At 42.8% G+C, this 26,160-nt stretch overlaps 3 protein-coding genes across 5 annotated transcripts in view; 2 read left to right on the top strand and 1 right to left on the bottom strand.

Annotated features, from left to right (window-relative positions):
* Window positions 1–1,951: 1,951 nt before the first annotated feature.
* LOC134460267 (pepsin A-like) lies at window positions 1,952–12,006 on the top strand. The gene is made up of 9 exons (XM_063212716.1): window positions 1,952–2,039; window positions 2,784–2,931; window positions 3,315–3,432; window positions 3,772–3,890; window positions 4,414–4,610; window positions 6,683–6,799; window positions 7,546–7,690; window positions 10,453–10,551; window positions 11,800–12,006. Exons 1-9 carry the CDS (start codon window positions 1,984–1,986, stop codon window positions 11,935–11,937), a joined length of 1,137 nt encoding a protein of 378 aa, XP_063068786.1. The 5' UTR covers window positions 1,952–1,983; the 3' UTR covers window positions 11,938–12,006.
* Window positions 12,007–13,010: 1,004 nt separating this feature from the next.
* LOC134460266 (annetocin receptor) lies at window positions 13,011–14,469 on the top strand. Its single transcript, XM_063212715.1, has one exon. It carries the CDS (start codon window positions 13,199–13,201, stop codon window positions 14,261–14,263), a length of 1,065 nt encoding a protein of 354 aa, XP_063068785.1. The 5' UTR covers window positions 13,011–13,198; the 3' UTR covers window positions 14,264–14,469.
* An 842-nt stretch (window positions 14,470–15,311) lies between these two features.
* nup155 (nucleoporin 155) overlaps window positions 15,312–26,160 on the bottom strand; it is a 33,156-nt gene continuing 22,307 nt past the window's right edge. For all 3 annotated transcript variants that reach the window (XM_063212213.1, XM_063212212.1, XM_063212214.1), the window contains 11 exons: window positions 25,592–25,727; window positions 24,523–24,676; window positions 24,141–24,245; window positions 23,046–23,200; window positions 22,296–22,425; window positions 21,859–21,972; window positions 21,073–21,193; window positions 20,530–20,640; window positions 19,756–19,892; window positions 17,077–17,183; window positions 15,312–16,620 (listed from right to left, as the gene is read on the bottom strand). In XM_063212213.1, coding sequence (XP_063068283.1) covers window positions 16,482–16,620; window positions 17,077–17,183; window positions 19,756–19,892; window positions 20,530–20,640; window positions 21,073–21,193; window positions 21,859–21,972; window positions 22,296–22,425; window positions 23,046–23,200; window positions 24,141–24,245; window positions 24,523–24,676; window positions 25,592–25,727 — 1,409 coding nt within the window. In that variant the 3' untranslated portion in view covers window positions 15,312–16,481. The remainder of the gene's footprint in view (window positions 16,621–17,076; window positions 17,184–19,755; window positions 19,893–20,529; window positions 20,641–21,072; window positions 21,194–21,858; window positions 21,973–22,295; window positions 22,426–23,045; window positions 23,201–24,140; window positions 24,246–24,522; window positions 24,677–25,591; window positions 25,728–26,160) is intronic.

Raw genomic sequence — 26,160 nt, 5'->3', positions numbered from 1 at the left:
TGTAAACTAAGAAGAAAGATGTTGAATAACTGAATAGTCTTTACTAAGCGAGTTCACGAAGGCAATTTGCAACCAGTAAACAATAATAAAGAATCACAGTGTAGCTAATTGTTAGCACGCATAGTTAGCTCCATGGCGTGAGATTCTGTGCTTTACAACATGGAGAAAGGGATGAAATGTGCCTATATAAGAATATTGACAGTAACATTTTAACCACACCGTTTGCGTGTCTCATCGCTGTTGCTGTCAAAACACCACTAAAGCAGACGTGTTTTCAAATGGTCTTAGACCACTAGCTAACCCTTTTCCCTAAACATGCCCACCATCTATAGAAAACACAAGGATTTGGCCGGGCTGGCATAAGAAATGAAACGGCCATATTTATGGTACCTACTGCATAGGTTGATATCATTGTGTATGTATAGATGAGTAAATAATGGCACTTACAGTGAAGATTTGAGGTAAATCGCCAGCTTCTGTCTTTTCTGTGTCCTCCTAACATTTCGAATCTCCCTCCGCTTCCGGGAGTCGGACAGCTGTCTTCCTCGCGGGGAGAAGCTCCCACGTTGCCTGGTAACTGCACGAGGACGAGTTCCTTCTGTCTATGGACCAATGACAGTAGCACAGATTTTTATTATCTGATAAGGGTGGCAGGGACTCTGGCTATCTGTTGATAATCGACACCAATTGTTTCAGGAAAAATACACATTTTGGTGGCCTATAAAATTAAAACTAGACTACATATTATTATTTTTTTATAATGCATTGACATCCCTGCAGAAAAATAACCTTTCAAATAGTTCTTCAAGGTGACTTCAATTCAGTCTGATAGGCAACCATATTTGGACATTTTAGCCTATTTGATGCACTTCATTGTGTGTTTTGTTTTTTGTTGTTTCTTTGCATTTTCATTCCCAGGCTCTTTTGGACAACTCCCATGCCATGTGCTGGGGCTGTCTTTCTTGACTTGACCTGACCTAGGCCCCATGTCTTGTTTGCACGCACAGAATGTGTGCTGACTGACGAACAACATGGGTCACCTTCAAAAACACAAAATTATATCAGACAAATTTGTTGGTGTACGTACGGTAATATAGGCAACTGTATAGAGTCATTTTCTGTATGCTCAAAATTAATCTTTCATATCTTAATGGAATTGTGCACAGTTGTTCACTTGCCCTAGTTTTACTAGGCCTATGTCTGAAGTTGTTTAACATCCTAAATTCCAACACACACAAATTCATTAACCAGAATAAGGCTAGCCGACATTATTAAATGTTCACAGAATGACCAAGCAGAGGCACATCTTGTCCCAGCTACTCGGGGCTCCCATGCAAGAATTCTCTCATACAAAAATTGTTAAACACAGTTGAAGTGTGCTTTGTTTATTTAATATCATTATCTCAAATGTCTCCGTGAGCATTTCCTTTATATGTTTGCGCGTGACGTTCTATTATTTGAAGATTTGTAGAGATTTTCCGGTGTTATCAAGAGCTGATAGTTGTGTGTGTCACATTGCACCATGTTAATAAGTCCTAAAATATACTGATTTATAATGATTATGAAATTAACCCCTTCATTCAGAGCCTATAGGCCTAGGCCTATTGTAAGTTTAATAAGATATGATAGATAATAGATGGGCCTATCAACCAACAAAGTATTACTAATTCTGAAAAATGTATATACCATACAAAATAATTTCTCAATTATAAAAAACACTTCAAAAAAATAACCAAACATCAGCAACAGCAACAAATTCCGTTGTGAGTGTCCTTCTCTGTTGTGAAAAGGACACTCAGCTTATCTATTTGTTTTATCACAAACCCTAAACGATAAAGAGTTAAGATCGCTTTCTTAACGTCACAGAGAAGGCAAACACAGCTTAGGGTGAACAATCAATGAGTAGGCCTATAAAAGAACACAAGTTCCACAGCAGCATCGCTTAGATTCGGGTGAAGGTTTTGAGAGGATCAACCAATCGACATGAAGGCTGCCATTATCCTGTGTGCCCTGATGGCACTCTCTGAGTGCATGGTCAGGTGAGTAGTTTCTTCAACGTACAGTGTTCAAAGATGCTCAAACCAACTGCCAACCTAATTGAACAACATACTTAAACTTTATAAAACATGCTGTTTAAAAACAACTTTTGTGGATCTTTTTTTGGTAGTTTAATTTGCTGTCAATTCACCAACAGTCTGTGCAGTGCAATTCGCGGTACATCATTTTTTGAAAGTGGTTATTCATACCAGTGTCTTTAGTGTACACAAGGGCAAAGTGTTGTTCTGTGCACAGGAACGGAAAGGAAGGGGTGTGTGTGTGTGCAGAATTATGTCGCCATTACACTGTATATCAGGGGTCCCCAACCTTTCTGGGTCTGAGGGCTACCGAGGGCTACCGAGGGCTGATGAGGGCTACCCGAGGGCTACTTTTGATCAAAATCCTCTACTGATGTCTTGGGTTCATTCTGAAATCACACTATTATTGAATGATAATTTGTTTATATGTTATGAAGAATAAATAATCCTATATTTAAATTAAAAAAAAAAACATTAACTGTGACTAAAATCTGGTAGTCGTCACTGTTTATTAACATCCTTGGTGGGCACCTCAGAAGCTCCTGGAGGGCTACCTGGCGCCCGCGGGCACCACGTTGGTGATACCTGCTGTATATATTGAGTGAGGGGCCCTTTCAGATGATTTTGCCCTGGGCCTGGCCAAAGCTGTCAGCAACCCTGATGCATGGCAATAAAACTGAGTCTCCTTGCCTTGACCATTCCTCCCAGGATTCCTCTGAACAAGGGGAAGACGGCCAGGGAGAAGCTGGAGGAGCAGGGTCTGTGGGAGGAGTACAGCAATAAGTACCCCTACAAGCCCATGGCCAAGTTCCTTGCTCAAGGCAACGGCAACCAGCAGATGACCAACGATGCTGACGTAAGAATACCAACTCACTTTGTCACACATTTTGTCCTAAGCCCTTTTTGGAAAAGGGTGCCCTCTGCCTATTAAATCCTAAATATCTCAGCCTTCGAAGCACATACAAACATGAAATGAGTTACATTTAAAAGCTAGAACCCTCCTTTTTCCTTAGAAGGTGTTCATTCAGCTCTAACTTACCCACATTTTTAATGAAACTGCTCCAATCTCGAGAACCTGAATGCAGCGTATATGTGTCTCCAGGACACAATGGGTTAAAAGCACTATGGGACATCTCTGGGCAGAGGCCTGCATTTACTGTAACACCCATGCTGTTTTTGTACCTGTCAGGATTGCGTAGTGGCTATCTATCTGACATTTGCTGTTTTCATCCTACACAGCTGGCGTACTTTGGAGTCATCTCCATCGGCACCCCTCCCCAGTCCTTCAAGGTCATCTTTGACACCGGATCCTCCAACCTGTGGGTGCCCTCCGTGTACTGCAACAGTGCTGCCTGCCGTATGTATGCATTGCGGGACAGCCTAGTTGATTAACCTTATACTATACTAAACTATTAGGCCTATAATATTATTATAGGCTACTATACTAGCCTATATGTATGTACACTGTGCTATTACAATAATACTAATACTAGAGACCCCTGCTTTCTTAGCGTGTGAAACAATGCATAATGAAGTAGACTGTATTCGATCCTCAGTAAACCACCCATTTCACTCTAGAAAAGAGTCAAGTCTGTACTTGAACAAATGCGGTGAGGCCGCATGACAAACTTGACAAATAAGTATGTTTGCTTTCATTTAATTCTGATGATTCTTCTGAACTTTGCTCCCATGTCAGAGAACCATGCCAAGTTCAACGCTGGCCAGTCCTCCACCTTCCGCTTCACTAACAAACCCCTGCAGATCCAGTACGGCACAGGCAGCATGACGGGATTCCTGGGCTATGACACCGTCCTTGTGAGTATTAAATAATGCAAATATAATATAAATATAATATAAAAGTGAATGCTACATAGTATAAAAAACAATTCATTAATGTAAAAAAACCACTTATTTCCTATAACCAATAACCAGAAAGAGGTGGTTATTTGTGGACAGAAGTATTACTAACTAAGGACACCTAAATGACACACAAGGAAATAAAATGAATATCACAGGAGCACTGTATCACAGAGGCCAATCAAAAAACAAAACAGAAGAAAAATGAAAGAAAGAGGAACAGAGGACATTTGCATACATCATGTGCTTTTAGGCTCACATTTTTGGTGGACTTGCATACCTTTGATCAAACCATGACTAATATTATACTTACAATCTACAAATCATAACAGAAAAGAATAGACAAGAGTGCCTTATATTGTCATACACATGAGATTATATATCACACGATAATACATTCTGTACGTGCAATGAGATAGAAGCCTCTCAAACCCCATAGTCATCTAAACCCCCTGACAGAAGAGAACTTGCCCTCTTGCAGGTTGGAGGCATCCAGGTGCCCGATCAGATGTTTGGCCTGAGCCAGACCGAGGCTCCCTTCCTGGCCCACATGCCTGCGGATGGCATTCTGGGCCTGGCCTTCGCCAGCATTGCCGCCTCTGGTGCCGAGCCCGTATTCAACAACATGGTCCAGCAGGGTCTGGTGCAGCAGGACTACTTCTCTTTCTACCTGAGCAGGTAGGGACTTGCAATAGACACTGTTGGTGGCAACCATAAAGAATTAATGCTTTCCCGCATGTATCTCAAGATTTACTTTATGTGCATACTGTAATTATCTATGTCCCCAAATGACTATACCCCCCTTGAATCACTTTATCATTGTATGGACCAACTTAACTAATTGATGTCTCACAATTTCCTCCAGCTGAACACAGATAAAACTGAAGTAATTATATTTGGGAAAAGAGAGGAGAGACAAAAGATTGCTACTATCCTTGAAACGAAGGGACTGAAAGCAAGGGAAACAGTTAAAAATTTTGGGGTCCTCATTGACAGTGACCTAAACTTCAACAGTCACATGAAAGCTATTACTAAGTCTGCATTTTATCACATAAAAAACGTCTCTAAATTTAGGGGCCTGATGTCTAAACATGATCTGGAGAAGCTAATACATGCCTTTATTTCTAGTAAAGTTGATTACTGTAACAGTCTTTTTACTGGCCTCCCCAATAAAACCATTAAACAGCTTCAACTTGTACAAAACGCAGCTGCAAGGGTTCTTACAAAGACAAGGAAGTTCGACCACATTACTCCAATTTTAAGATCGCTGCATTGGCTCCCAGTAAGCTACAGAATTGATTTTAAGGCTATGCTACTTGTGTTTAAATCACTAAATGGAATGGGACCCACATATCTACTGGATATGTTTCAGCTGTATGTACCAACTAGGTCACTAAGGTCAACGGAGAAGAATTTGCTGGTGATTCCAAAAGTCAAAACAAAGTGTGGAGAGGCAGCCTTTAGCTTCTATGCTTCAAAGCTTTGGAACCAGCTTCCAGATGACATAAAAAATGCACCCACTATTGATAGCTTTAAATCTAGACTCAAGACAAAGCTGTTCTCAGATGCTTTCCCCTAGCTTAAATTACTTATTCTTATTATTTTTATTTTTTATTTAATTTGTTTTATTTTATTTTATTTTATTATTATTTTTACCTTATGTTTTATCTTAATGTTTTTAAATGCTTTTTGACTCTAATTCATTTCCTTCTTTCTTCCCTGTTTCCTTTCATTTACATTTGTTAACTTTGTGAAGCACATTGAGTTGCACCTGTGTATGAAATGCGCTATATAAATAAACTTGCCTTGCCTTGCCTTGCCTTGTAATTACGTGAGGTATTGCAGAACGTGTAAAATTACGACTGTGTATTCACATAGGGGTATGTATGTTTGTTTGTATTTTATATTGACTTTGAACAAACTCTTTGAACAAATTCCCTGAAACAGCAAGGTGATATATAATATTACAAACTAGCAGATATTTTATTCAAAGCTTAAGCTTGTGTGAAGATGGTGGGTTTCTAAAAACCAGCTTCTCTATAACATGAGTCTGATGGTCATTCTGTTCCCTTATAAGCACCTCACATCAGCTGAGTCACGTGCACTCCAGCCAATGCTCCTGGTGGTACTAGATTGACCTTATACTTTATTAACCCTTAGATCCCTAAGCATTAGTCCATGCTGCCCTCACACAAGCTTGAACCACACTCAGTGGGTCCATTTCAATCAACTTCCTCCTATCCTCGCCTTTTACTTGTGGCCTTTTGTGTGCTTCGCTGACGCTCTGCCTCTGTGGAGTAAACCATAAAGTTTCCCTGCTGTTGGCCTAGGCAGAGAAACTTTGTTTTTTTCCCCCATTCAAAATCTCAATTACAAACGAGAAAAAAGTTTGAATTGGGTTTTTGCAAGATATTGAATACAATTTTTATCGTCAATGACATATTGCGTCACGGGGCCACAAGCAAAAGGTCAGGGTGGGAGGTACTAGATTGAGTTAGACACAGTTCTTGAGCAAAGCTAAAATGTTCTGGGGGCGCCGTGGCTCAATGAGCAAAGACGCCATACCATTATGCCGGTGACCCTGGTTTGATTTCCGACTAAAGTCCTTTCGCGACCCTTCCCCTCTCTCTCTCCCACTCATTTCCCGTCACACTCTCTCACTGTCCTGTCCAGAATAAAGGCATAAAAGCCGCAAAAAACATATCCTGAAAAAAGCTCAAGTGTTCCTTCTCCTCTGCTTATCCACTCAGCAACTCTGAAGCTGGCAGCGAGGTGACCTTCGGTGGATACAACCCTAGCCACTACACTGGCAACCTCATCTGGATCCCCTTGTCCTCGGAGACCTACTGGCAGATCACTGTCAACAGGTAGGCCTAAAACCAGAGAGAGTAGAGAGAGAGAGGTTCCATCGGCCCATTGTTTCCCCCTTTAGGCAGACCTAGGCAGAGCTAAGGACTATTCTATTCAATGCTAGGAGTATTATGACACGGCCCTTTAGGCAGACCGGAACCTGGTCATGTTAGGTGCCCATAGCAACCTATTACATTGGCATATCTCTATATACTTAAAGAATCTCTGGGGACGTACTGTGGTACTTCCTCTGGAGCCCCTGCTGCGCCTGGTGTGAGGTGCTGCTAAAACTGATGAGGGTTTGTGCCCTAAACACCAAATTCTGGGCTCTTGACACAAGCAGATAAATATGATGGACTACTCCAGACACCATGTGTCTATCTAACCCCATACCCCGTCTTGGTAACCCAGTTCCCCCAACACTACCTCCACTCCACTCCACCTCACTCCATCAAAAAATGTAACCCATATAATAGAATTATTATGGCGATTGTCACTGATGGCCAATGTAGATTCATCAGCTTACAATCCAGTGCCACATACTCCAAGTGGTCTGGCTTTACATGCCCAATGTAGGTGAGTGTCTGGTTTAAAGCCCAACTGTTTGAATTGGTCAGGAAAATCAGGTAATTTGGAATATGAAGCACTCGATTGTTAACCAATGAACCCGGGTTGCCCGCACTGGTGATTGTGGGCATTGGCAAGACACAAGATCCTAAACACAAAGTGATTGGGTTTGAGCGATGCATTTTTTAAATTGCAGCATCACTGTCAACGGCCAAGTGGTTGCCTGCAAGGAGGGATGCCAGGCCATCGTGGACACGGGAACCTCCCTGATTGTTGGACCCAATGACGACATTAGCAGCCTCAACAACGCTGTCGGAGCAAGCAGCTCTTATAGCCAGATGGTGAGTGAATATTCAGAGGGAGTAGAGGCAAGGAGTATATGTGTATGAGTTCTGTATGTACATGTACAGTATATGAAGAGTTCAGATGCAAAACCCTCTAAGTGCCTTTTCAGAAAATAATCTTAATTCATTTTTATTCACTACAAAGCTATCAAAATTGCGTATTTTTTATTGTATTTGTGTAATATAACTATTTATATGTATCATAAAGTACATGAATGTAAACCAAACCAACAACTGGGTTCTCTAAAACTATAGAAGTGCAGGTCTTCAGGAATGGAGTTAGGGGATTTTGCATCTGAACTCTTCATATGTACTGTAAATGGTGTCTATGCATGCACTGTACAGTGTATGCGCTTGTATATGAGATGTGAGTCTTAATAGATCTAGCTAATGCTGGTCCTGATGAAATTGACTTGTATGACGTGAAAAGGAGCCCTTTTGCTCTTTGATGTGCAAAGTGAGCAGCCCCTTTGGAAGGGCTGTTTAGTTTTTTATTTATTTCAAATTAGTAAGGAATAGGGCTGAGTAAAATAATCGATTCAATCGATAATCGATCAATATCATTTAAAACACAATCGATTCACAGGGCACAAAATCGATTTTTTTGACATTTTGACTAGGGCTGTCCTAAACGATTATTTTTCTCCCGATTAATCTATCAACTATTTTTTTTCGAATAGTCGATTAGTCAAACGATTAATTTTTCAAGTACTCTAGCACTTTAATCATCAAGGAAATTGGGAAAAAAAGAAAGAAACCGTTAAAACTAGGTCCCTGAGCTCCCAATGAGCTTTAAATCATGATAGCTTATTTACTGCGAGATATAACGTTCAATTCATATGTGCAGTGCAATTTTAGGTTTCAATAAAGTAATAAAGCATTAGAAAAGTAACTAAAAAAGCACTGAATTAAACGAAACGATTTGTCGACTATGAAAATTCTTTCAGAATATTTTTTATAGTCGATTATTCACGATTAGTTGATTAATCGTCCCAGCCCTAATTTTGACATTTTTATATAAAAATAGGCAACAGCATCTTTTGAGGAAAATCCTTAGACCAAGAAGATAATGGATTGAATCGATTCGGAGTGAATCGAATCGAATCGAATTGAATCGTGATTAATCGATTCAAAGCCCTAAGAATCGAAATCGAATCGATACAGGAACATGGCTGCAATACCCAGCCCTAGTAAGCAACAATGTGACTATTCACAAAAAATGTCTCATTAATAATTTGTGAAATGACGATCATTTGTGAAATCTTACAATACCCTGTCCCACCATCATTTTAAACAGCCAAGTACTGTAAAACTCAAAGTACGGTAGCTCAGCTGCTGAGAGAGAGCGAGAGACAGAGCGAGAGACAGAGCGAGAGACAGAGCGAGAGAGATTTCTCCATGCAATACTGCTCTCTTGCCAGTTGAATGTAGTTCCGCCTCGCTCCACAGATGATACGACACATCCACACACATGTGGAGCTCAGTGGGAACGCCATGTGTAGCTTGGCAGGACTACATTCTTCTGGGTTACTAGGCTACTATGCAGTTACTGCCGTGTAGCTCAAATGAAAAAACACACCATTTGCTTTTGACATAAAGACTGATAAGTTTATAAATAATACTGTAGGTAATATATATGGAAGACATTTTGGGACTTTATTAAATCCGGTCATAATTGTTTTAAATTCTACTCACATATATCTAGATATTAAAGTCCCACATTTTTTCCATAGTAATATACACTCACCGGCCACTACATTAGGAACACCTGTTACAACTGCTCATTGAGGCAAATTTCTGATTAGCCAATCACATGGTGGCAAGTCAATGCATTTGTGCATGTAGACATGGTTGAGATGATCCGATGCAGTTCAAACCGAGCATCATAATAGGGAAGAAAGGTTATTCAAATGTCTTTGAACATGGCATGACTGTCAAGCTGGAAGGGCTTGATTTGAGTATTTCAGAAAATACTGATCTACTGGGATATTCACACACAACCATCTCTAGGGTTTACAAAGAATGGTACGAAAAAGAAAAAAAAATCAGTGAGGAGCGATTCTGTGGGCATAAAAATGCCTTGTTGATGGTAGAGGTCAGAGCAAAATGGCCAGACTGATTTGAGCGGATACAAAGGCAACATTGAGTCCAATAACCACTCATAAGAGAATCCCTGATTACACAGGACATCAAATCTTGAGGCAAATGGGCTATAGGGGCAGAAAACTTCATTTGATGCCACTCCTGTCAGCTAAGAACAGGAAAATGAGGCAACAATTTGGACAGGCTCACCATAAACAACACTAGAAGATCTGAAAAATGTTTCCTGGTCTGATTAGTCTTGATATCAACTGCAACACTCAGGTAGAATGGTCAGAATTTGGCATCAACAGCATGAAAACATGGGTCAACCCTGCCTTACATCAACGTTTCAGGCTGGGGATATAATGGCATAAAGATATTTTCTTAGCACAATTTGGGCCAATTAGTAACAATTTATCTTTGTTGGAATGCCACAGCCTACCCGAGTATTGTTGCAGGCAGTTTAGGCAGTTCTGAAGGCAAAAGGGGGTCCAACTCAGCTCTAGAGAGGTGTTCCTAATGGAGTGGCCGGTGAGTGTAAATAAATTATAATTATGTAAATAATACTTCCTTTGTAGGCTTCATACTTACAGTAAAACAGTGAATTGCAGTAAAAAAACACTTGTCATAAAGTCATAACTAATTCCATTTTGTGTAATTTGTGTGGCTGGTTGCAGGCCCCAGTGAACTGTGGTAGCATCTCCAGCATGCCCGAGATCTCTTTCATCATCCATGGACACACCTTCACCCTGCCCGCTTCCACCTACGTCCTTCAGGTAAGCCCTTGTTTTATCGGTCAAGGTCAAGGTATGACACAAGTCATATGAACAGCAAAATGTGAAGCCTCGTGAAACTTCTGTTATGAAAGTTGTTTCAAAGCAAAAATATTCACTTCTTTTTTATGTACAGTAGGCCTATACCTAGTTCTTGGGGTTTTTGTAATCCTTTTTTGACAGGGCAGGTTGAGAGGTGAAAGAAGGGGAAAGAGAGATGGGAGTACCTGTGGGGTTGGGAAATGACACCGGGCGGACTTGAACCTGGGTCCCCCATAGGCATTCAGTCCATACCTGGGCAGGTGCCTTAGCGCAGTGGGTCGCAGCCTGGGAGTCGGGATTCCAGAAGGGGGTCACAAATGAAATGTAATTCATACTGTATGTTAAATAGATGAGAAAGGATTTTAATAATATTCGTGACAAAACAACAAAATTCAAGGTCCACATTAAACCTCTATTCAAATAGACAAACAAGTTAATCAATTATCACACGGAATAGTGTGTGAGTGCAACTTGAACGCCTTCCTTTCAGCACCGCCTGGACAAAAAAGGTTGCAAACCACCACCTTAGTGGACTGCAAACCACCACCTTAGTGGACTGCAAACCACCACCTTAGTGGCCTCGCGAGCCATCCTACGTACTTAGTATTATGGGATGGTCAGGACCAGGCTACTACCTTAGTGGCCTCGCGAGCCATCCTACGTACTTCCGCCAAAGGATTGGCTCCACTACTGTAGTCTGGCCGTGCTTCTCTGTGGAGTGCCTGGAGCAGTAGAATTTTGATCGCAACGCCCCCAAGAGAGAAAATAGCCAGTAATCGAATACGCCTCCCACGTGGGGGCGAAAGGGGGAGGACGCTCGTGACAATGACGTACACATCTGCGCCAGAGCCATTGGTCTGCGCTATGTTGTTGTTGAGTAACTGCCAGATTGGGTGAGAGGTGTCCAATAATTTCAAACCATAACTGAGTGCAAACTTCCTGCTTCCTACAATCGCTTCAGAGCAAACAAATGCCAGACCATGAATACGAAATGAAATGGTAGTATTATGGGATGGTCAGGACCAGGCTACTACCTTAGTGGACTGCATCACAACAACCCCGTGGCAATGCAATCTTGTGTGGTGTCCAAATGGACATCACATACTGAATGAAGGTCTGATCTCCCATTATGAAAACAGTGTACCATATGTCCAAAATTGCAAATGGCGTTCATTTTATGTCTTTCGTTGTTGTCATCATTCTCTGCAGTCCAACAACTTCGGCTGCAGGACTGGATTGGCCAACGGTGGCTCCGCCCTCTGGATCCTGGGTGACGTGTTCATCAGGCAGTACTACACCGTCTTCAACATGCAGTCCAACTACGTCGGCCTGGCCAAGGCAGTGTAAAAAAAATAGCATTATCTGTTTGTTCTGGTATTTGTGGAAACGATTAAAACAGTTGAGAAAAATGAAAAAGGTTGAGAGACCTTGATCTATTGTGTTACCTTAACACAGGGCTGAACAGGCAATCTGGCATAGCGGGCATTTCCTAGTGGGCCCCGCACCCTTGTGGGCTCCTATTTTCAGATATGTAAAAAAAAAACACATTATTATTATTATTATTATTTACATTTCTGAAAATAGGGGCCCACAAGGGTGCGGGGCCCACCGCTATGTAAGCTCTGTGCCACTAACTATGAGGGGCCAGAAGTGCCCGTGCCCTATTTCACCCCCAGCCCCCACCCCCCCAGCCCAGCCCTGCCTTAACACCTTGGTGACACACCACATTATTTTGATGACATGAGCATTGGCACACCTGTGAATAAAACAAATAGCTAGATAACAATCTGCATTTTAATTTTCATTTTTTGATGGACACATCATAACAAATGAGCAAGCAACTAACAAATTCAGTGTACAGGATGTCACTAGAGCACAAGTACCAGAAAGCACCAGAAAGAGACCCATTGACGCATTCCCATTGTCATTGTGACTCAGCACACCACAGCTCACAGTGCACACAACAAAGTTGCATTTATCCCTCACCTCTGCAAGGGGATAGCTCAACTGGCGGCCCAGGGGAGCAGTGTGGAGGGACAGTACCATGCTCAAGCTTTTAGACATAGAGAAGGGAGAGCACCGGTTATTCACTTCCCCATCAACCATGACCTGTTCTTTGAGTTGAAGGACATTTTCATACATTTATCAATTATTGAACAGGCAAGACAAGAAGCCTTGCGATCATCCTCTCAGAGGTCATCTGAGACCTACGACGGATGTTTTCCCCCAATCAACGCTCTGAATGCTTTCTGACTGAAAACAATGCCTCAAGTCATCAGGGAAAACCTTTTCCCCTTTTTAGTGGGTGGCGCTTCATATTGCATGTCAACAGTAGAGGCAAGAGTAAGTGCTCTGCAAGAGACTTCGATAAACTGTTCTTGCTTGCTCTCAAGGCAGCAGATGCTATTTGACTAAGCACAGTTCACAAGTCCTCAGAGACACTCTCTCCCCTTTTTTTCTGGGTGGGGCTTGATATGACAAATGATGTTAACACTAGAGGAGGCTGTCTAGATATCTAGGTAACGTCCTCTAAAAAAGACAACTGCTTTTGCATGCTCTCAAAGCCAGAGAGAGCACCTTGGAGCCCCTAGTAGGAGCAAGCTGACGGATGGATGCGGAGGAGTGGATCGAGTCCTTCTCCAGGGGCACCATGTGCTTACTGGGCATCGTGGGCAACAACTGGCTGGCCTTCAGCTCGCTGCCACGCTCCAGGTCCCAGCTGAAGACCAACGATGCCCTGTTCATCAACCTGGCCGTGTCCAACCTCATCACCAACTACCTGGTGGACCTGCCCGACACCATGGCCGACTTCAACGGCGGCTGGTTCATGGGCCTGCCGTACTGCCGCGTCTTCCGCTTCTGCGCCGACCTGTCGGAGACCAGCAGCATCTTCTCCACGCTCTTCATCAGCGTCTTCTGGTACCAGAAGCTGGTGGGGTCGTTAAAACGCGGCGGCGCTCCGGTCCGTCTGGACAACCTGCGGCTGGTGGCCGCGCTCCTGGCAGGCAGCTGGACCGTGGCCATCGCCTTCAGCATCCCACACCTCATCTTCGTCGAGGTGGGGACGGGGGAGGAGGGGGACGACGAGGTGGATTGCCTGGACGCCTTCCCGTCGCCCGCCACCCACCAGGTCTACGAGATCCTGTACCTGAGTTTGGCCAATGCCGTGCCCATCGCTGGCATCGTCTTCGCCAGCATCCAGATCGTGGTGACGCTCATGAGGAACCAGCAGCGCATCAGGGGGACAGGTGAGCCACCGCCGGCGCCGGCGTCGCTGCCGGACAAACCTCAAGGGGGCGCCGCAGATACAACTCCTCCAGCAGGACAACCACCACAGCAAGGCTCCAGTGCTCCAACAGGTGCATCAGGGGAAGCTGTCCAGCAGCAGCAGCCTCAGCTTCAGGCAGCAGCCAAAGCAGTAGTGGCGCAGGCGAAGGCCGGTCCCAGCGCTGGAGGTCAGGTGCGGGCTGCCAAGAGCGTGGTGGCGGTGGCCTCGGTCTTCCTGGTGTGCTGGCTGACCCATCTGCTCCTGCGCATCACCAGCAACGTACAGGCCTCTGAGGTGGTGGTAGAGGTGGCCAGCTACATCGCGGCGTCCTACACCTGCATCATCCCCTACATCTTCCTGCACGGAGTGAAGAAACTCAACTGCCACTGCTGCTGTCTACGGTGAGATGGCAATGATCCAGGGCCTGTTCAAGATCTTTTTTTACACTGCAGACCTAATTATAACGATACAAGGTGCTTTATTTATCACATAGAATTACTAAAACAGTAAAACATGAAGAGGAATTAGTTAGGTAAACCTGCTAAGACATGGGTCATTTAGTTAAGGAAAAGAGGACTCCAGGCCCTTTTTTACCACTACCACCACTGCAGATGATGCGCTGGAAATGGCCAGAGCCTGTCCGCTTATACTGTAGGCCTAGACTGAGGTTTTGTTGAGGTTACTGGCAACATTTTCAAATTTGTAATTTGTAATAAAACATATATTGTGAACTACTTCTCATTTTTAAATTTTGGCTTTAATTTTGGCATGCCAAAAATCCAATGAATACACAACTACTGTAGGCTACTGCTATACTTGACTCAATAAATGTGTTTTTTTATGTAAAGGTTAATTAACCAGTACGCGTAACTTTCAGCTACAATAAAATGGTTTGTCTGAATTTCAGTTTGATGCACAGATTGGTTGCCTTCACACCAGTAAGGGGAGAAGTCCACTTCTGCAAACGGTGCGCTGCGAGATGGATCTCAGCATCTGGATTTTTTTAGTGTTTGATATATCCTTGATGATTTAAAAAAAATCAATCTGGATTCAAGGTCAAGCTATCTTTTTAAATTGATTTCAAATTCAAGATCAAGATTTTATATCACGGTATTTTAATATATATATATATAATGATATCTTTTTGTCACCACCAGGGCTAAGAGTTTCTGTGGACAGGGACAGAAATTGGGACTCTAAAATGACATAATTGCAGGTATCTAGTAAATTGAGTAATTGGTCCCCAGTTCACTGCTCAATTACGATAAGGATTCAAGGTGTCTTTCCACAGGGAACAATCTCAGATAAACCATATCTGCGTAAACAAAGTCTGGTGGGACACAATCACTTCCCACACTTTCAACTGATTTGGCTGTTAACAACAGGATCAAGTGCTGGACATTTCATAAGAGTTCTGACTCACAAATTTCTCAAAAAAGTTCTGACTCATAAATATGTACCTGTGTTTGAAACTCGTCAGGTTGATCAAATTTTTATTTATTATTCCCCTTTACTACTGAGGGCATACAAACACTAGCAAACAAAATGTTTTCACATGTAAAAAACATTTGCCAGATATAAAAAATTCATCCAGACCTGTATATGTATACAAAATCTGAATTTCAGTTCAAAGTTTTCTTTCAATCAATACAAATACATTCCTAAGTGATGTTTAATCACTTAGTCACCTTAGTATCAGAGTCTTGATTTTAAAATGAAAATATCCAAAGACCTTTAGTAACTAACAGCCAGATTTCAGGTCAAAGGACTCATTGACACCAGACATAAGAAGGACGCCCCATTGAGAGCACATACCATCATTCTTCATCAAAGTAAAATAAACTACGAGATTAAGGGGAAATGCTCACTTTCTTGTGTTTATACTGTACTAGCAACCGAGGCACAGGATCACTCTGATAGTTTCCCAATCAAAAGACTGCTCTTCAACAACTTAAATACATCACTTTCTTCTTCTGTCTCTCTGACTCGTTCCCTCATATGCACACACAAACACACACGCACGCACATACACACACTCCTCATACTTATGTGCTGTGAGCAGTAGCAGCCCATAGGTGGCAAAGGTGATGGTTTTGCTGTTTGTACAGTACTGTAAATGCACCGCAACAAACAAAAACACACAGGACATTTCCGGCAGGCAAAAGTGACAAAGAGAAGCACCATAACTTATTTTCTGATGGCACAATGTTTTGTGTTAATGTGAAACACTGTTGATTTTTTTTTTTTTGTCCATGGATGACGAAAAGGTCAAAGCAAACCAGCGGCGATGGAAAATCCTGAGGATAGACACTTGCCCACAGGTACTGCCGATAATTCCCTCTCGCACTACTTCAAATCTTGAGCATTTTGCCAAAAACACACACACACACACTTCACACAGTTCCAGGAGATGCATCAACGCACAAACGCACACACGTAGAGGAAAAAATAAGAGCCTCAGAGTCTTGGTTATCAGTTCAGAAAAAAAGCTTTTTGGGTGGGCAGCACAAGGAGTCAATGCTGGGGGGGGGGGGCTGGCTGGTTGTGTTAGGTGGTCCGCAGCATTCATCAGTGAGTGCCGGCCGGGCGGGACCTGGTTGTTTTGGCGGTGGACAGGGTTGCCTCAGTGCACCTTCTCCAGTTTAGCCTGTAGGGATTTGAAGTTGCCGATGATCTGCTGGAGGGCGGCGTTGGGGCTGAGGGACTGCAGCTCCACCAGGTAGCCACAGATGTTGTCCAGGCACACGTTGGTGAAGCGCCGCCTGCAGGACAGATGAGAATAACACAACGAGGTCAAAAGAGGGACAAAGGTATAAGGTTACTACAGTTCACAGCCCCCCAATTAAGATCGTGAAGCACCGCCTGGAGGACAGATGAGAATAAAAAGATATAACTGATACTGCACCAAAATATAGAAAGACCCAGCAACCCTCCAAGCGATACGAAATAGCAAAGTAATAAATCAATTCATTAATTCATAACAAATTGAATACATCCCAAATGATGGAGCATATTATTTTGGGGTGATTGGTCAAGGTGTGCATGTGGTAGGCTTCTACCACTGATGTGAAGTGACCGCCCGGTGAACAGAGGTGTCATTAGGTTGTGCAAACATCCGGGGCTGTAGCCCAGACATTGGAGTACAGGGTTCTAGCAATAATGAAACTGTAACATAGCTGCAGCCTAGTCGAGGGAGCGAAGCGACCGAGCGAAGTTACCTGTCGTAGGTGGGGACTCTGGTGGGGTCATCAACGTATCCTGACAGCAGCACGTGAATGCACTCCACCAGATGCAGGGGCTTCTTCAGCCTCTGCCAGCAAGGGTCCTGTGTACAAACACAAATATAAACTAGAGTTAGAAAGTGTGGGGAGACTTTTACTTAAAAAAAAAAAAAAATCATCTTAACCCATTGATGGTGGATGTTGCGTTGCGCAACATTGGGCCTGGCGCCTGGAGCTGCATGACGCAACATTCAGCCTCATGAGATTTAAGACAATTTTATTAAAAATCGTGGTATGTTAGAGCTGAATGTACACATTCTAATGCAAGATGAGGGTCTTGGCGTTTAAATGCAACTTATTGCATGTTTTTATGTGCTTCAGAGCTGAGATATTTTGTTTTTTATAGGCTGAGGGCAAGTTTTTAAAAAAGGGCTTAGGCATTCAGCAGCCTTTTTTGCAAGTGCTTTAGGCATCAATGGGTTAACCCATTTTGTCCTAAGCCCTTTTTGGGAAAAGGTGCCCTCTCCCTATTAAAACCTTAATATCTCAGCCTCTGAAGCACACAAAACATGAAATGAGTTGCATTTAAAACATAGAACCCTCATTGTGCACTAGAATGTGTTCATTCAGCTCTAACATACCCACATTTTAATAAAACAGCTAAAATATCAAAAACCTGAATGCAGCGTATATGTCGCTCCAGGACACAATGGGTTAAGGAATCACATGTTGTAGCAGATACAGTGGTGCTCATATGTTTACATACCCCAGCAGAATATACGCTTTCTTGGCAATTTCTCACAAAATATGAAGGATTACACAAAACCTTTTTTTTCACTCATTGCTAGTGACTGGCTTAAGATATTTATTAGCAATCTTCTGTGTTTACTCTTTCAAAAGCATGATCACAACCCAAACCACCCAAATGACCCTGTTCAAAAGTTTACATACCCTAGTTTCTGATGCTGAATATGGCCCTGTTTAACATCAGGGACCGCTCTAAATTGTTTGTGGTAGCTGTGGATAAGGCTCTTAATGTTCTCAGATGACAAAACAGCACATTCTTCCTGGCAGAATGGTTGTTTCCTATAAAATTATTGGGTGTCTTGCTGGAACCTCACATTTGAGGTTTCCCCTGAATGGCTCAATGATGTTGAGATCAGGAGAGTAAGCCGGTCACTCAAAAACTTCATTTTATTCTTTCTGAAGCTAATGACGGGTTGATTTGGCTTTCTGTGTCGGAATATTGACATGTTGGCATGTCCAAACAATGGACCATGTGCAGTTTCAAGGCTGATGAGTGTCAAGTTTCCTCCAGTATTTTCCACAGGGCAATGTATTCATCATTCTGCGAGTATGGACCAAAAGTATAGTGCATTTGTAACTCAAATGTCCCCATGACATCAGTGGTCCATGACCATGTTTCACAGAAGGGATGGTGTAGCTTTCATCATAGGCTCCGTTGACTGTTCTCCAAATGGTACTGTTAATAGTGGCTGAAAAAAGTTCCATATTGATCTAATTTATCCAAATGACTTTGTCACAGGCATTCTGATGCTTCTCACTATGCTATTTGGTGTATCATATGCAAAATAACATGTTTGCATTTTTGTAGTAATGGCTTTCTCCTGGCAACCCCCAACAGCCCATCTTTCCTCAAGTGCCTCTTTGCTGTACAGTTTAAAAAAAAAATTCATGTTGTCCTATATTTCACCTAAAGTTATTTTTTGGTTGTCCTATGCCTCCTGAACAATTTCCCTTGCAATGATCATTGCAATGCAATGATTCCCTTGCCCAATGGCTTGATTCCAACCAAACCCCCTCATATTGCCACCATCTCACTCTCCTGATCTCAACATCATTGAGCCACTCAGGGGAAACCTCAAATGTGAGGTTCCAGCAAGACACCCAAAGATATTATAGGAAATAACCATTCTGCCAGGAAGAATGTGCTGTTTTGTCATCTGAGAACATTAAGAGCCTTATCCACAACTACCACAAACAATTTAGAGCGGTCCCTGATGTTAAACAGGGCCATATTCAGCATCAGAAACTAGGGTATGTAAACTTTTGAACAGGGTCATTTGGGTAGTTTGGGTTGTGATCATGCTTTTGAAAAAGTAAACACAAAACATTGCTAATAAATATCTTAAGCCAGTCACTAGCAACGAGTCAAAAAAAGGGTTTTGTGTAATCCTTCATATTTGGTGAGAAATCGCAGAGAAAGCGTATATTCTGCTGGGGTATGTAAACATATGAGCACCACTGTATAGCAGAAGCAGGTGAAAGAAGCAATGCAAAAGCAGAGGACTTGTATGTGTCCAAAGAGTCTCTTTCTTGTCTTTGTCATGATATTAAATACACATGCAAGCTAAAGAAAGACAGTGAGGAGTCATTTTTCGCAGTCTCGCACTATTGAGGTCATACGTTTACGTTTTAATACGAGAGCGTATTCTGGTCTTGAGACAGTGTGTGTGTGTGTCCAAAGCCAGTGAAGACACATATTCTGGTCTTGAGACTGTGTGTGTGTGTGTGTGTGTGTGTGTGGCAAAAGTCAGTGAAGACATACTCTGGTCTTGAAGACAGTGTGTGTGTGTGTGTGTGTGTGTGTGTGTGTGTGTGTGTGTGTGTGTGTGTGTGTGTGTGTGTGTGTGGCCTAAGTCAGTGAAGACATACTCTGGTCTTGAAGAGCTGGTCGTAGACCTCCAGTAGGCGTGGCAGCTGCACCCCGATCTCCAGCATGGTGAAGGTGACGAAGCCCACGTCCCAGCCCAGGCCACACACCTGCTGGTCCAGGAACTTCACCAGGAACTCTACACACACACACACACACAGTCACATACACACAGTCACATACACACAGTCACATACACACACACACACACACACACACACAGTCACACACACACACGAAAACAGTTGAAAATGTGAGCACAGAGAATGAAAACAAGGATGCAAGTGAAGATGTTTCAACTGTCAAACTGTTCTGGTCACAAAAAGCAAGTGCTCACTTGACTTCTACAACACAGCTAAGGCAATAAACTGAAAAGTGGTTCAATTTGTTTTTCAAAGAAAAAAAAAAAAAGAAAAAAAAGTACATGTTGGATCCCGAGGGTCAATTTTTGCAGCTGGGGCGGTGGCGGGACTGTTACACAATTACTTCCAGAGGAAGTGGACCCTGGAGAGCCTCCAGTGGAGCAATAGGAAGAGCCTCAGGGGGAATATGGGGAAAATGTGTGGGTGATTATCCATTTGTGTATGGGTGGTTGGGCATGTACAGGAGACCTGTGATTGTGAGTCTCGGGTGAAACCTTTAACAGTGCATCTGAGCATGTGGAATGTTCTATGAATTTCTGTGAGCACATTTTTGCATGCAAGAGGACACACATATGAGGAAAATAACCACAATAAAAAGTTAGTGTGTGTGTGTGTGTGTGTGGCCGGTCATACCTAGTGGGAAATAGCGCGGCGTCCCAGCGTACAGCTTCCCCAGTGACACCAGCTTCAGACTGAGGGCCCTCATGCGGTCGGCTGGACTCATGATGGCACTGTCCGTTAGCTCTGATAAACACAAGAGGTGACGAGAATAATAGTAATACAAATTTTACTTGGGAAAGGGTGCTCTCTGCCTATTAAATCCTAAATATCTCAGCCTTCGAAGCACATAAAAACATGTAATGAGTTACATTTAAAAGCCAAGACCCATTATAATGTGTTCATTCATACCCACATATTTAACATACAACATACCCACATATTTAATAAAACAGCTCAAATCTCAAAATCCTGAATGCAGCGTATATGTGTCTCCAGGACACAATGGGTAATAACTTAATACCATTCAACACAATTAAAATTCCTACATCTATACATTTTTCATCACAGTGTAATCATATATAATTACTATATACAATAATTTGGCACTTTTAAAACGGCAATGTAGTAAGTAACACGGTGTACGTCTGGTCTACCATTTGCTTCAAGAGCGCCCACCTTTCTCCATGATCTCCTGCCATAGCGCCTGCACCAAGATGGGGTCGGCGTGTCCCGCACAGTGGATGATGGCCAGCTTACACTCCGACAGCTGGAAGTGATCAGCAAACTCCCCATAGAGCTGAGCAGGAAACACGGCACGGGAAAAGGGTGATCATACAAAATTTTATGCAAGCAATTAATCCCAGGTTTATTGGAACATTTTAGAGTTGCAAAAACAGTCACGTTTGAAATTATTTGGCCAATTACATAAACCGGCAAATGAAAGCTAAGATTGTTACTTCTACTCAGCATACTTTTAAGTTATGCAAACATATTTCAAGTTACTCAGCAAATTCAGTACAACTTCGCTATTCATGCCAGTGGAGTAACATAAGGGCTGGAAATGGCCTCTATTGGTCACTTTACACACATGCTGCTGACACCGAAAACAACCGAAGCAACCCGAGAAACCGAGATAGCTGAAGAAGTTTCGCCATGAATTCGCTTTATTCGCTCTGGACTTGACATTGTCATGTTCGCTTTACCAAATCACACAACGACTCTCGCTTGTCTGCCTGGGAGATTCGGAGTTGTGAACATTCAAATTAGGTTTTCGAACCGCATCATTGCTCATTAGCATAATATTAGCTTGACTTTAATCGTTGGAATTCGCTCAGGGCCGATTGCTCTTGGTGTACCCGCACCTTGACAGATCCTTTGTATTAGATACCGGAGGTGATTCTTTGATATACATTTTGATTATTTGGTATACAATGACAGACATCAAGTTAAATATTGTGCTACCTTTGTGATGTCCATGAGCTCTGAGTTGAGCTGGGCAATGGCGGCCTGTGCTGAGGGATGCTGAGAGTGGCGTCTGTTCAGCATCTCCTGGATCTGAACCTGGATACGAGCAACCTACCGTGTGCAAACACAGGCAACACCCATTAGAATCAAAATGGAGAGCATTTTAACATGTGAAAACATGTTGCAGAAAAATAAGGAATCACGTACACCTTTCCAAAAAAACAGACACAATAGCAGATTTTACAGCAGATTGCAATTGCTTTCCCAAAGTGTCCAAAGTGTTGACAAAAGCATTAATTCTACTTTCAAGGATTCATACTGTTCATTACACAGGGACCACCGTTAAATTTGAGCATGGTTTAATTTGAAACAGTAACACTGAGGTCAAGTGCACAAGAGAGTAGATGAGATGTGGTGGAGACTAGAGCCCTCACCTCCATCTTCTCCTCCAGCTGGTGCAGGAACTCCCCGTCGGCCCCCTGGGAGGAGGTGCAGGAGGAGCTCTTGGCAGATAGGATGGCCCGCGAGATGTACTCCAGCCTCTGGCGCAGAGAGATCTCCGTACTGAAGGAAGGAAGGAGGGAAGGACGGACGGGAGAAAGAAAGAAAGAAAGAAAGAAAGAAAGAAAGAAAGAAAGAAAGAAAGAAAGAAAGAAAGAAAGAAAGAAAGAAAGAAAGAAAGAAAGAAAGAGAGAAATAAATAGAGAAATAAAGAGAGAAATAAATAAAGAAATAAATAAAGAAAGAAAGAAAGAGAGACAGAAAGAAAGAAATGACACAGCAAGCTTAAACACCACAGACAATTTCTGAAAACAAAAACCAAAAACTTGATTTGGAACCTAAATACTATGGCCATTTCTATGACATGACACATGTGCAAGTGCTGAAGACAGAAGACTGGAAGCTGTGGGTAAGACAGCTTTTGTGGTAGTTGCCCACACACAGAAGATCAGTAGGAAGGCCAATCAAAGTCAGCTTGTATCTTTTTTTTATCTTACGGTCCATATTGAGTTACAAACTTGGAGCAACATTTTTTTATCCTGGCCGATTGTTGCAACAGTGTGTGTGTGTGTGTGTGTGTGTGTGTGTGTGTGTGTGTGTGTGTGTGTGTGTGTGTGTGTGTGTGTGTGTGTGTGTAACTCAACACTGTTCACCATGTTTAATGTGTAAGCCTTGCTCCATACCTGTGCATGTCTGCGAGGCGTGCGAGCACGTGTGCGGCCTTGCCAAAGTTGCGGCTCTTCTCGTAGTACCTCCACAGCAGGTCCATGTTGCGCACCTTGTTCTGCTCCTGCTTGATGATGTGCATCAGGTGCTCCTCCAGGTACGGCGAGTTCACCTAGTGATCACATCACATCACACCGCCTTTTTAACCCATTGTGTCCTGAAGACACATGGACACGCTGCATTCAGGTTCTTGAGATTTGAGTTGTTTTATTAAATATGTGGGTCAGTTAGAGCTGAATGGCAAAACAAGAGTCCTAGCTTTTAAATGCATCTCATGTCATGTTTGTGAGGCTGAGATATTTAGGATTTAATAGGTAGAGGGCATCCTTTCCCAAAAAGGGCTTAGGACAAAATGGGTTAAAGGACTAATCCCTAGTACAAAAGAGCAGTTCTTCTCGCTTCTGGTGAAGTCGAGGATCTATGCTCAGCTCAAAAACCATGAACCATTCGAAATGGTGATTTTAAAAAGCTGACTGTACAATGTCCTTTAGGCATGGAAAAGTCACCAATAAATTGAAAAGGGAGCTCTGTTGTCAAGAGCCAAGACTGCCAAATGTACAATACCTACAGTGGTCATAGCCAACAGAGGGTAGCAGGAACAAAACTGAAAACTCCCATAAGTCAATTAACCCATTTTATCCTAAGCCCTTTTTGGGAGAAGGTGCCCTCTCCCTATTAAAACCTAAATATCTCAGCTTGGAAGCATATAAAACATGAAACAAGTTGCATTTAAAAGCTAGAACCTTCATTTTGCACTAGACTGTGTTCATACACCTCTAATATACCCATATTTTTTGTAAAACAGCTCAAATCTCAACAACCTGAATGCAGCGTATATGTCGCTCCAGGACACAATGGGTTAAAAAGTGACAAAAATGGTAAAACAATGGTAAAACGATATACAAAGTGATGACCAACGAATAACCTTGTAGCTTACAGTTACTGCACGCTTTGGCAACAGTGTTTCACATAAAACTCATAAAACCGCATAAAAACATTTAAACCACATAGTCTTCCACATAAAACTCAGCCCAGGCCTGTAAAGCCCTTACCTCCAGCAGCTTGTCAGCGAGGTCTGCCTGGATGAGCCAGTTGTAGAGGGCGATGTGGAAGAGCTCATCATGAGACCTCTGGGCCAGGCCCAGCATCTGCTCAAACTGCACACACAACAACACAAAGACACTTTTCAAAACATTCTTTGTTTGGGATGAATGGTATCATCGAGGGTTCAAAACTCTTTTGCACAAAACCATTTCCTTCTAGCATGCACATATTATGTTTGACTTAACATCTCTGAATTAGAATCAGTTCTATGGGCTAGGTTATATACGCCCGCACACACACACAATCTCTCTACCTTCAACATATCTAGACATGTGGTAGTCGAGTTATAATGACTCCATACACAAAGCACACTACAGCAACTCTGCTTACGTGATTGGAGGCGTCTTCGTTGCTGAGCATGTTGGGGTCTGACGTCATGACGGGTGGGCCGGGCTGCTTGGGGACGCTTGGAGACTGTGGCGCCGCCTTGCTCTGGTTCACCAGGTCCTGCATAGTGTCCGTCACACACTTGTAGCACAACAACCTGAATAGATAGAACATTAAAAAAAAATAAGAAATAATATTTAAAAATACATGTAGCAAAGGGGAGTAGAGTTGCCCAGCCGGGACTCGAACCCAAACCTTCTGGGGTAGTAAACTGGGGCTCTGACCGCTACACCAAAGAGCCAGGCTCATATGCGTGACAGTCAGAACATACCCACAACCCTAGTGATGGTCACTCCATCACAATATATCTCTCTCCGTCTATACAAATAAAGCTGCATTCGACCTAATTCAATTCAACATGGAGAGACACACAACTCGTTTAAATCTAGTCTGTACACAGTACACTTGTCATACCTAATGTAAGCGTCATTGACTGTGATTATACAGTGCCGTTTCAATGATTTCAATTCCTCATTTGCATGTTTCTGTTGACTTGACAACTTAACATCCTGGACCACAGACCAATACACAGACTTTTGCACACTGGAAAAATATGTGAACCCACACTACAGAATAGTCTTTATGTCAAAAAAAAAGCTTCAGTTTGCGAGTGTTTGTGAATGCCGTGCCACTGGGTCAAAGATGTCTTTGTCATTCAGTGTTATGGACACCTTCCGCCGACTGTAGCTGCAAAAAAACGTGTTTTTTAAATTGTTTCAAGTGATATTGTTTCAAGTAAATCCATGGCTTTCATGAATTCCCTGGAACAATAAATAAATAAAAAGTCATATTTTTTTTACAGTTACAGTCAGCAGAAGGCATCCGTTACACTGAATGACAAAGACATCTTTGACCCAGTGGCACGGCATTCCCAAACACTCGCAAACTGAAACTTTTTTTGACATAAAGAGTATTCTATAGTGTGGGTTCACATATTTTTCCAGTGTGCAAAAGTCTGTGTATTGGTCTGTGGTCCAGGATGTTAAGTTGTCTTTGACCCCACTGCCCCCACCTCTCCTGGAAGGCCTGCTGGCCGGCCAGGTCCTCCTCTGGCTCCCCGTTCCTGTAGAAGTGGGGGCCCAGCCGCTGGGGGTCCTTCTTCTCCGCCGCAGTCAGACACAGCTCCACTACACCCTCGTAGAAACGCACTGGGAAACACAAACGCATAAGGGACCACGTCAGGATCGGAACACACACTTAACAACTAATAAACGTACCAAGAAGGTGTGTAAGGGAGTGTGTGTGTTTTGTGTGAGCAGTACTCAGACTCAAGGCGGATTCATACTTAGCGTAACTGGCGCTAACCTCATTCATACCTCCCTCGCGACGATGGCGTGCGCTCAAAATGACGTCACACGCCCCTCCGCAATCTGCCGCAGCGCGAGGTCGTGCACCCCAATTTTTTTGTAACTTGCCGTGCGCCACCAGCAACCATGCAGGTAGGCAGACAAAACAGGAGTTGCGAAGAGAGGCTACAGCTACTGTAGGCTACTACAGAATGGACCCTGCATCATTTTGAGGATAATACAATGTCCTAGAGAGTTATTTTATCTTCTCCCTTAAATGTTCAGTGAAACAATT

This window comes from Engraulis encrasicolus, chromosome 12 (assembly GCF_034702125.1).
Source record: "Engraulis encrasicolus isolate BLACKSEA-1 chromosome 12, IST_EnEncr_1.0, whole genome shotgun sequence".
Lineage (NCBI taxonomy): Eukaryota > Metazoa > Chordata > Actinopteri > Clupeiformes > Engraulidae > Engraulis > Engraulis encrasicolus.
The sequence above is the reverse complement of the archived record's forward strand: the minus strand, read 5'-3'. Positions and strand labels throughout refer to the sequence as shown.